This window comes from Scomber japonicus, chromosome 2, assembly GCF_027409825.1.
Source record: "Scomber japonicus isolate fScoJap1 chromosome 2, fScoJap1.pri, whole genome shotgun sequence".
NCBI classification, from domain to species: Eukaryota; Metazoa; Chordata; class Actinopteri; order Scombriformes; family Scombridae; genus Scomber; species Scomber japonicus.
In genome coordinates this window covers 23,196,220-23,209,052 of record NC_070579.1, presented here as the reverse complement: position 1 = coordinate 23,209,052, position 12,833 = coordinate 23,196,220, and the positions used below count along the sequence as shown (strand labels likewise).

Below are 12,833 nucleotides of genomic sequence, written 5' to 3'. Positions count from 1 at the left end.
GTGTGTGTGTGGATGGATATGGGGTGATAGGGGTGGCTAATGGATAAAACCCCCAACACCTGCTCCCTCTCACTCTCTGGCCAATAGACAGCTACTGTGTGTCTGGTTGCCATGTTGCTTATTTGCCTCATTTCAAGTGACCATGACAACCTGTGAAAGTTCTCAGTAACATCCACTTTCCTCTTGTAATGTGGGCCTTAAAGTGTCAAATTGTATATGTACACTTCCAGATATAGTTTTTTTTAGTTTTTTTGTTTCCATTTTTTACTGTTAAATGTTTGTTTTATGTAAAGCACATTGAGTTGCCATTGAAATATACACTACATAAATAAAGCTGCCTTGCCTTGCCTATAGGAGAAGAAAATAAAGCCAGTATGAGTGATAGAAAATATGTGAATACACAGATATCAGCATTATACCTAAACAGATATGCACAATATGAAGGGGCAGATCAAAGTACAAGAGTGCAGTTAAAAAAATGCAAATTTACAGTTGGCCTGTTCATCACACAACAAGTATTATCTGCCAACTATTTGCTGGTTCTAATTGGTTTCAAATGTGAGGATTTGCTGATTTTCTCTGTGTTATATCATTATCAGTTGAATATCTTTGGGTCACAGACTAAACATGAAGAACTCATGATGACCATTTTAACAGTTCTATTCATTCAAAGGAAATCTTACATAAATCAATGAAAACGAACATTAACTGCAGCACTGGAAAACATCCAAACATTTATTTTTACTTTGTTTCAACTCTTCATTCAGATTGATCCATCTCATCTTAGACTTTTATAGCTAAGAATGAAGCAACAATCAATCACTCAAGCATTTAAATAAACTACTGTTATAATAAAATTTAAGTACTATAATACTGAAGTTAAATAAAGTAATGTTATATAAAGTTAAATAATGAAATAGTGAATGATACTGCTGATGAGCAACATAATAATCACACCGAACACAAACCACACACACACTGTCTGCTCTGAGCAGTTGATGAGAGCTCGTGGGGAGAAAATTAGATGTTTGCTTCTCCTTCTTTCTCCTCTGCCCTCTGTCTGTTTGACCGAGGGTGGGGCTGAGCTACACACACACACACACACACACACACAGAGACAGAGAGCAGAGAGGCCACAGTACACAGGATAAAGCGTGTGTTTCTGGTATTACTGATCCAGGGAAGAGGGCCCAATTGTGAATGTTGTGTTTACAGACAGCAACTGACAGATCCTACACAGCATGTATTAAAGTGAATAAATTTTTTCCCCCACCCCTAATAATTGTCACCTCAAAGATGTTTTTGGTTTTACAGACACACTGTACTGTCGACAGACTCACAATCACGTCACCTCCTTGGCAAAAGTAATCCATTATGTACAACCTCCAAGCTACCACTACAAATTATTCACATGCTTTTCAGATGCTTCGCTTAGCTGCAACAGGACTGTTCAACACAGACTCAAACATTAGACAACTTTCTCCACTTGACAAGTGAAGAAAGGATGTCACATGTGTATTTTTTTGTCATGGTTTATATTTACCCAAGGACAAAACCAAGGCCAACTGGAAAGCAAAGAAAAGAAAAATGGTAATATGCTGCTGCTCTGGGCAGAGTCATGAGGCTTCTGTTCTGTTTCTGCTGCCAAGACTGACAGCAGATTGCAAGGCAAATGTCACGCAGTGTATTCTTCAGTTTAATAGCTTTCAAGTTTCACTTAAAAGCAATGAATTCAGTGGTCATTACAGAAGCCTAAAATAATGTAATGTCTCAATTTCTTATACGAAGCACAACCATAACCTTCATCATTACCTTCTTCCAACTTTTAAAAGTGCAATTTTTTTCTTACTTTGGAAATTGTTGTGTGATTGGGGGATTGTGCTTAAATTGGATCAAGCTATTGTGCTTTATAGGTGTCTGGCATGACATTTCAAGCCCAGTTAAAGTAGTTCAAATATTTGAAGCTATTCTCAAATATATTCTGGCCCAGATCTTACGCTTTGATGTACACTTTGCTCTCTCAGAACAAAACCTACCCTTTCTAAATAATACTGACATCAGAAGGACGTGATGAGGCAGAACAAAGCAGTGGGCATGGCAGTGAGTGACAGGAATTGGCAAACTGTGCTGGTTCTTCTAGAGTGATCACACTCTTATCTCTTGTGCTTAGCATATTGGAAATTGGCACACTGCCCAGAACAAAATATTGGACAAATTACGCTGTGTGTGAGTGTGTATGTGTGTGTGTGTGAGAGCAGCGTACTCCATACTCCTACAACTGAGATGCATGAGACACGCAGTATGACTTGTGTTTGTTTGTGTGTGTGAGTGTATGAGCATATGGGTTAAGCTTAAGTATGCTCCACACACCTACAACTGCCCAGGATGGCATGATAAACTTCACTTAGTTGATATGAAAATGACTCATCTCAATGACACACACGCTCTCTCCAACAGCAGAGAACACAGTTATAGCTAAATGAAACAGGCTGAATGGTGCCACAGATCAAAGTGTTAACAATCAACGTGGTTAATCAAGTTTTTATTTGTTTTGCAAAGTCCATTATCTTATTCAAATGTTTTAGCTGTGTTGAAATTAACTGTTGACTGTCATTAATAAATAAGAGCTACTGTAATTATGCACATCTGTGTTGCTGCACATGACCATATTCATCTCAAAACCTGAAGCCAGGAGACCTTTGTTGCATGTCACACCACTTCTCCCAGTGTTTCATGTCTGTTTCCACTGTCAACTATCAAAAAGGCCAAAAACACTCTGATATAATCTCTAAAAAGCTAGACAAAACAAAAACAGTATAAGATCTGATAACATCTCTAGTGTAATGACAATGAAAACTCTGGCACCAAATGCCATGCTCTCGATGTGGCACGTCAAGCCATCCGCGTAAAAAGAAAGTGACGAGAAACGTTTGAAAGCACGGGCAAAAACACCAGAAGTGGGTGACACAGCAGGTAAGAGATACTGATGAGAAGAGACAAATAGAGAGAGATAGAGAGAAAGAACAGCAGTGGGATGGATCAATCAGGATACTACAGACTGCAATCTATGTGCATGTAAATGCCAGAGTGCACACATACACATTTAACATTTTGAATATATGTGATATGTTTACATAATCTGGTGCTCGGCCAGTGCAGAAGGTGGAAGTAATGCATACATATGCTGTCTGCCCACCACCAACAAGTCCACCAACAGACTAAAAGAAGATGTTTACATTCTAGCTAAACCTCCAATTATACAATAATCTAAAACTGTTCTTTTTTGTTTATAGTCTTAAAATCATCATTTTATACCAACATTTCAATTAGCCTTCATTTCTGCACAGCCATTTGTGTGATAACAATATCATACACTGATGCATTTATTGAGTTTGACGGGTTTTGTCTTTTAACATAAAAAACATGCTTATACTCATGTTTGCAGTGTTATTTGCAGACATGTGTCACTAGTAATCCTAAAACAAGAAAGTGACAGTCGGGTTATACTTCATCAGAATTAGTTTATGACAAAATAAAAAGTGTTTACTGTTGTTCCAAATAGGTACACTAGAGGGCAGAGTGAAAAGTCGGTCACCACGGTGGAGAGACGTGATACCATTTAAAAATGGGGATAATGGCGCACATTTACAGACAGGCTCTCCGGGACGGCAGTCATAGTATCGTACTGAGTTGTGTATTTCGAAGTAGTAGAACAGAAGAAAAAGAAAGCCTGAGAGAGAAGTTCAACCCCTGCCTCCTTTGTCTTCTCTACACAACTGTCCAAATATTACAAGAAGTGTGTGTGAATGTCAGATTGTCTGTTTTTGAAAGTTGTGCAGACACTCAAATCAGATTAGGTGTATGTGGGAGAGGCTCCAAAGCTATTTGACTATTCGACAAGCAGTCCCTTGAAGTGGCATGTTCAGTAGCAGGACCCTGAAACTGAGGCAGCTACATGAAATCCAGCCATCCTCTGTGTTATTATTTAGACCTGTGCTTACCTACTGTCACATTAACATCTTTAGTGAAGAAGGCCTATTGGTTAAAGAATATGAATGATACTCACTAAACTAAACCCAACTCCAACTTAGTTTTAGTCATAATGTGCTTCAGTGTTCACCATCAAACATGACAACAAAAATACCCCCTGCACACATATGCTACACATGTATAGACACACTCAATCTTCCCTTCCTCCACTGTCTCTCTAGTGTGAAAGTGGATCCAGGCAGTAAAGGGATCCAGACATTGTAATAGCCACTTAAATGGGGTCTACTGTAGCCCACAGCTGTTGCCTGCCTTGACTCTATGGTGCCCCCTCCTCGTTCTGGCTCCCAGCCCTTCTAGCCCATCCTCCTGCTGGTGGTTGGTCTTCCTCCCTGAGGGCACACAGGGCTGTTAGGCCACCATTAGTCCTGCTAATGGGCCTGACAACTGCGCCACATCCTCAACATTTAGACCTCCTCCGTCTGAGATATGGGTATCGACCACTTGAATGGAAATGGAGAGTAGGGGCAGGGGCTGAGAGTCGATTTAGTATGTACATATAGGCATAAATGTAATGCAAACACACAGAGTGAAAGAGAAACACACAAACACACAAACACACTCCCACACTAACCACAGTACAATCAAGTAAACTGATGGTGACACACACACACACATTGCACTCAGCATCTGACTAAAATGAACTAAAAAGAGTAACTCGACTCACTAATCATGTGTTTGTATATTTTCAACATCAAGACTTTGCTCAAAGTGTGTGTGTGTATGTGAGAAAGAAACACACTCAAGCACATCCAGTAGATTTAAAGACTCTTACCTTTCTTGCATTTCACACAGCACATCTCTCTAACATTTTAGAGTGCCATTACCTTATTAATAGCATTTTAACCTAAACAAAAAAATGTGTAAAAATGTTAACAAAGGTAAGGGTAGCTTTAAGTGTGTGTGTTCCTGTCTAAGTGTATCTCTGTCTGTGCATTACATTCAAACTTTATGCTCACAAATTGTCTCCCTGCCCTCCATTTACATAGACAAGGTCGATATCCATATCTGTAACTCAGCTACAATTAAGTTCTGAGGAAACATTTCAATCATGAGAACTACTGAGCTCAGCAAAGTGACTGTACATCTGCTAAACAACCCTTTTGAAAAATACCTACATATGCAATCTGAAACCCTGATGTGAAAGTCTAAAAACACAACATGACCTCTCCAAAGAAGCTTTTTTACAGACTAACAAGCAAGCAATTGTGGCAATTATTCTGATTTACTGCTCTTTACATTATTTTAAACAGAAAATCTTTCAGTTTCGAATTATGGGTTGGACAAAATCAGAGATCTAAACATGTCACTTAAGGCTTTTAGAACTTGTGATAGGCATGTTTAACTGTTGCTTTTATATAAAATTAATATTAATCTAACAGTAAAAATATTTATATATATATACAGACATACATACATACATACATACACACACACATGTATTGTCTTGTATTGTACTTGATGTGTGAATGACACATAAACTCAGCCCTCTAATCACACACAAATGTCATATTACTGCGTGGACAAACTACTGTATCTCTCCCAACAGCTATAGAGAGGCAACAATTATCAAACGCCTCAGTCTTAAATGCCACTGAGATACAGATTAGGATAAATCTTCAGCATACAGTTCGATAATAACAGCAGAAGTGGAGGCGGTGGTAGTTGTCGTAGCAGATAGTCTTGACTTCCTGAGAATTAAATGGCACCCGCATTAACTCCATCAAAGACAGGTATTTATCCTGACATCTTTAATTTTGTGTCTGCTTTAATCCACCAGGCTGTACAGCAGGAGTGTAGCACCTGTAGGAGTGGAGACTCGCAGCCTGGCAAAGTTATTGCCATGTTCTACCAGCTAAACAACATTTGTACAAGAAACTTCAAACTTTGCTTGTCTATATTTTATAAAACAATCATCTACGGCACAATGTCTTGGCACAATGTGCGGCAGAGAACTTTTATTGTAAATTAATACACAGGGAAGCAGAGAAGAACTGGCAGACAATGGCCCTGCTCTGCCTTCTTCATTTAAATGATTTCATGCACGCTCCAACCACACACAGTAAAGCCTCGAAAGAAGCTTTTAACGGTGGAGTCCCGCGTCTGTCTTAATGTACAAGATATGGGCTAAGTGAGCACAGTACTTCATGCAAATGTAATGGAATAATTTACTCCACCTACTCAGTCTCCTTTCAGTACTCCAGGCTTGACACATGGCTTGTTGTTACTGATTTGTAGGCACATTTTTGTAAATCTAAAATTATTGTAAATCTAAAATGATCTAAAGTAGTCACCCACTATACTTGTTGTTTCAGCCTTTCGTAAAAGTTACTCCAAGACTTTATTGGGACAATATCATGTCACAGATTTGCAACATAATAATTCATACACTGTTAGTTTTCCTGGCTATCTATGGGCAACTCAAATGTTGTATTCAATGAGCTAAGGTCTTTTATGGCAATTGAATGTATTACTCGTTTGTAGCAATGTCATTAGTGAAGTCTGCATCCTGTATCCGGTTTCTCACTTAATGTTACAGAATATGTACTTCACCATGATACATTTTTATGTTAAAAGACAAAACTACATATGGCAGTGATGCAGGATTTTCCATAACGTCTACTGCTAGCTGAAATGCTGCTGCTTTGTCTTTTGTTCAGGTCTAAAACTGTAACATACATTTTTACTTATGGTGACTTTTTATCCAACTTTGCATAAACTCCCACACAGACTTCCTTCCTCTTCCGTTGAAGATCTGTTTAAAAGCAAAGATTGACTGTGTTTGAAGGACTGCGTGTAAGTTTAATTAAAAATCCAATTTGATAACACTGACTATATCTCTTTACATGCCTTATACAGATGGGTAATAAAAAATTAATGGAAAAACCAAAGTGTGTCTGAATAAGGTGTTGAGCCACCACGTATCACCAGAACAGCTTCAATGCTCCTTGACATTGATTCTACAATTTGTGAACTCTACTGGAGGGATGATCATTCTTCTAAAAGATATTCCTTCATTTGGTGCTTTGATGATGCTGATAGAGAGAACGCTATCTAACACGGTTAGTTCCAAAATCTCCCATAGGAGTTAATTTTGGTCAAGTTCTGGAGCCTGTGAAGGCCATAGCATATGATTCACATCATTTCCATTCAGTGATTCCCTGTGTCCTTCGGGTGGGGGCATTGTCAACCTGGAAGAGACCACTCCCATCACAAAATCACTCATAACAACTTTGTATTGGACCCAAACCATGCCAGCCAATCCCTTCACACACACAGCCTAACAGAGCCACCAGATCCCCTCACTGTCGGGGTCAAACATTCATGCTTGTATCCTTCTCTTAGTGTTGTCAAGAATACAATGAAGGATGACTCATCTGACCAGACCACTTTTTGAAACACGTCTGTAGACCAGTGCCAATGGTTTTTGCACCACTGACTGAACCCTCAAATGTGCATTTATCTTTATAATGAGGGGTTTATGGACTGCCACCCTGCTATAATATCCCTGCCTATGTAATTGTCGACTGCTCTTGCTGACACAGTCTGATCACGTCCTGCATTGACATTTTCAGTCACTTGAGGACAAGCTGCTCATCTATTTTTCTTTATATATCACACTAATGCATGAGCATTGCTGTTAAAAATGTGCACTGACCACCACAATTTCCCTATTCCCTATTCATGCCTTAGATGTAAATGCAGAAGTCACTTTAGTCACTGATCCTATTGACACACGAGAGAGTAGTCTTTGTGACTGAAGCTCTTGTCATCCATACCCCAAGGATTAACCCTCTTTCTAAGTCACTTACATCTTTTCCACTTGCCATCTTGATACAAAATCAGGATCAACTGGGCCTGCTCAGCATTTCTATACATGCCACAGAGCATGATTAGATGTTAATTGCTTAATTGTACCATGCAGTGTATCTGTATGGAAGCATCTGCATTCATGATGTTTCTCAATTTATTTATTCAGGTTTTTCCTTTCATTTGTCACCTGACTCTATGTATCTATGTAGACAAAGAACCACCATATATCAGGCTAAATCTCCAGCGCCTATTCTGATATATTAAGAAATGTAACCTTGTGCATGCTGTTTGTTAGAGAGCATTGCAGCTATTCGGGTTAATTTCAATGTGGAAAAAATAGGGCAAAGAAAAAAAAAACAACTCAACAGTTCTCACCTGCAGCCTCCGTCTTCGGATGATCCCAGAATCATCCATACTTCACACCTGTGCACACCTGTCCCAGGGTCTCGTGGTTCCGGTGGTTTCCAGGTGACGGGGCGAGAAGACGACCCACTCTCGCGTGGCTTTCAGCGAGCCCCGCACGGCTCGTTAATTTACCACCAAACCGTCTTGTCTGCGGACCGATTTTAACATCATTTGACAGCGAAAAGCAGAAATATATCCGCTGATTTTTTTTTTGAGGATCAAGTTGCGCAATTGTGTCCGCTGTGATAAATAACAGCATACAAGGATAATATCGGTGCTCCCTTTTTGAGATATAAGCGTTATCCTCTCTCGTAAAACAAAGTCTAATGTTTAATGCAGTCAGAGTAGAAGGGGTGCCACTCCTGTGCTGGACCCCATGTTGTCCGGCCGACAGAGATTACAGAGCAGGCTGCTGCCGCTGTGGAGGGAAGTGCTGAATAAGCGAGAGGATGCACTGTGGGATCAACGTGCTCTGCGTGAACTGTAGTCGTCCAGCTGAGACAGAGCAGAAACCCCCCGAACAGACCGTGATTACATAAACTAAAGAAGTTTGCAGACATTTTCACCTGGAGATGCGCAGCCCAAATCCAAAAACATCTTATAACTAGGTAGTAGTTTATTGCATGAGTAGCTATAAGCAATCTAACTGTTGTCATCCATTCATAAATGCCTCGATTACAGTGACCCTCTGTCGATCTGCAGACTCGTTTCGCAGCAGCAGAAGAAACCCGTTACATGTCACAGGAGTCCAGGGACGCATGCACAATACAGTGGGTGTGCTGGAAGAGCACCAGTGCATGCATGAACACTGAGCTCCTTGCATGCATACTGCACGCCAAACTACAAATCCCGATTATGAGACACATCCACGCACTGTCAGAGCATCTGTGCGTTAAAAAAAACGGCGAGATCAATGGGGATCTGTAGGATGCGCCCCTCTGCTGAAAGATGTACACATATGATACACACACTGAAAGCGGGGTGATCGGCTCGTGTTTTCGCCTCCTGGCTGGTAGATTTGTCCGTTTTGCTACCTCTCGCAGGTATGTTGTTGGTTCACTCTGTTCCTCTCCGGTTTAATGTGGCTTTTCTTGCGAGATGTGATCTGTGGTTGCTGCACAGGCTTCGCTCCATCCTCAGCTCCAACCTCCCACTTCCTACTACCGACTGACGTTTTAACCCCTCAGCGACCAGACGCTTTTTGCAACTGAATATAGTCGAGGTTGCGAGAGTTGAGATATGTGGGCTTTCTTTTGCGTCCATTATTTGGTAAAATAAGAGGAGAACTGGTAACCTAATCCTCTGTGGCGGCTAAGAATATGCAAACCTCTGATTAATATATATCCTTTCACTGATACAACTTTAAATACATATAACAAACATAACAAACACAGTTTTTCTCCTTTTCTAACCCCCATTCCTGTATCTTATTTTGTAAGCAAAGAAATCTAAACCCTTAATGGGAAATATCTGAAGCAGTTACAAGCATGAGATTACAAATGTTATTAATAGCATGTGTCAGCTTTAAAATTGGTCTGACATCACAACCATCGTGTTAGTTTTCAAGTCAACATGATCGTCCTGGTTTCAATAAATATGAAAATATAAACCTGAAATGATTCATATCTGTCAGTCATTAGACTCCATACATACAGTGTTTATACTGTGTTAGCTACCCTTTAATATCTCTGACTATATTCGGTTATTGTGGGCAATGCTTTATGGTAATGTTGGATACTATAAGACTAATATCACCATACTATACATATAATACTTATATGTATTATATGTATAGTATGGTGATATTTACATTTTATAGATTATCCAAAAACTGGCAATCCTGTCTCATTATTTCATCTATTAACTGTTTCTATTTTCAAGACACTTAACACCAAAATGTAGAACACATGCTCTGCCTGCACCCTTAACATCTGCAGATCCTGTGGATTCTTCTAAAAGGCAGCTAAAGACATATCTGTTTAAATAGGTGTTTGAGTATCTTGTATTTATCAGGTCTGCATTTTATGTATTTATTATGTATCTTAGTGTTGTACTGTTTAAACATGTAACTCAGGTAGTCACTTCATCTTCCATGTTTTCTCTCTCGTAAAGCACTTTGTGACTTATGCCTGTGAAAAGCACTGTACAAATACATTTTACTTACTTACACATGGTTTAATCAAACTGAGTTTAGCACTGAAAATGATGTCAATTGTAATCTGCCTGAAAAGAAAAGATGTGATCTATGTGCCCTACTGAGAAGTGACAATTATATTTGGAAACAGCATGTTGTGTTGCTAATGAGAGACAGGAGTTAAATTAAGTAGAAAATGAAATGCATTTTGTATTTTGTGTGATAACTATACAAAGACTATTCTGTAACACTGAAAACAATTACTTTCTTATGGAAGACGTTTAAATTATGAAAACACTTGAGTATTTGCACTCTGCCTGGTCTTCAAGAAAAAATGTTATATTGCTTTTATATTGTTTCTTCTTCTGTGTAAACTGATTTTCCCCATGCTACATGCAGTAAGTGATTTTCAGCAATGTTTTTCTTTGAAATATCAATGTCAGTTGCTAGAAGTTGTTATTTATACGTTGTATTATTATGGGATGGACCATTTAAATGGTATGACAAACAAATCATGAATTAATTCTGCAATATACTGTGATAGAGGATACACTTTAAAACATAACCTGCACTAACTAAGGGTTCAAATGACCAGACAAGGAAATAACAAGACTTCCCTATACAGTCTACAGTCTACAGTCTCAGTTCCTGATTACATGGCACACAAACTAACTTCAGCAGAGTGCATGAAGCAATAGTTCCCAGCCTTTTTGGCTCAACTATTTAAGATGAAACAATATCTACTGTGACCTATTGTCACAGGTTATGGCCTCAGTGTGGACATGAGTTGCGATCAGTTACACAAAAGAGTGATTATTTCCTCTTGGATTGTGTCTTTTGAGGGATTTTTTAGGAGCTACAAGAGGCGAAAGCACCCAATATTTCACATAAGTAATATAAAAATAAACATAAATTTCCCCTTTGGGTACAATAAAGATGAACTAGATGACATGTTTTTTATCTAATAAATTATTGAGTGACTCCTTAGACTTATCTCTGGGAACCACTAACATGGAGCGTTATTTAGTTACTTTAAAGTAAGAATCCTTTGTGTCTGCTGTGTGTAAATGGTGACTGAATTAACAGTCAACACAGCCTGGCGTCATGCTTCCATTGCTATTCCAGAAAATGGCATCAAGCATGATGCATTATTCAAGATTCACACCTATCACACATGGGATTCACTGCCACATAACATTTCACAGCTCCTCACCCTTTAGTTACTTGCATCCCTGATCTAAATGTTAATGAATGAACGCTGGCGCAGAAACAGATTCCCACCATGGTGATTTTAAGGAGAAAGATCCTCTGTGCTGGTTACAATTTCAGCCAAATTGTGTCTTCTGCTGGTTTGACAATATTCATATCAATTCAGCCTTCCTGCCCCAAATTAATCTGCCAATAGATGTGGATGTCAATACAAGGAATGTTCACCATTATCAATACTGGAGGAAAAACATGAGGGTGCATTAGTAATCACTGACTATACTGACAGAACATTTCAGGGCAAAGTCCATCACTGTGTTCACACAATGTGGTTCATTTGTCGGGATGATGTTTCACTGTTAAACATTCTCACAAGACAGACTGAGAGAAAAAGAGAGGAATGTTGGTCAAAGGTGGCAGGTGGGACGGATCAATGTACAGAGAGAAAAACACTGGACTGTCCAGGCAGCTGGTCTGGCTCCAGCTCCAGGATGGAGGGAGACAAGAGGGAGACGTAGTGGCTTTTAACATCATGGCCTTAATGTTCTCCGCCTCTCTGAGCAGACGGAGCTATCAACACGCTATAGTCCCTCTTACCCCAGGTTCAACATCTGCACACCACCAACTACACCAACCACGTCAACCATACATAAGGATGAGAACTCCTGCATCTAATAGTGTCACAATAGTGTTTTCTTGGGAAAAAAAGGGGGGAGGGGCAGGCAGGCTTGATGGGCTGCAGCAAATGATTTTTTTTCCATTATCAATTAATTTGTTTCCCTGACAGATAAATGTATCAATTAGACAATGAAGCATTGCAATAACATGGAAAAATTCCCATGATTAATTTTCTGTCAAATAATTGACTCCAGATTATTTTTAAATTTAAAAGCCATGCATCCCTCAATTTGTTTTACATATAAGCAATTTAAAACAAATGATGATGGCACTGGGTCAAAAAGACCCCATGTGTGGGGCCACTGATAAGTGGGTATGGTTTTTCTTAGTTTTTCTTAGTTATTTAGTAAAAAGGTGTGCAGTGAATTTAGGACTAAGGTTAACAACAGGATTCCTTGAAGTGAACAGTACAAATGCTGCTGAGCCTTTTTCACAATAGTATTCAGTCTCACTCTGGTATAAAACACTGTTCCTGAGTATTTTCAACATGTACACCATGAATAATAGTCTGAAGACAATCACATATTTTTTGATAAAAATTACAATTTAT

The 12,833-nt window shown here is 39.2% G+C and overlaps 1 protein-coding gene across 1 annotated transcript in view; it reads right to left on the bottom strand.

Moving 5' to 3' along the window:
- The window catches only part of mast1a (microtubule associated serine/threonine kinase 1a), a 72,163-nt gene extending 59,887 nt beyond the window's left edge, over positions 1-12,276 (bottom strand). The window contains exon 1 of the mRNA XM_053326645.1: positions 12,203-12,276. Within this exon, the coding sequence (XP_053182620.1) occupies positions 12,203-12,276 (74 nt within the window). The remainder of the gene's footprint in view (positions 1-12,202) is intronic.
- Between the last annotated feature and the right edge of the window lie 557 nt (positions 12,277-12,833).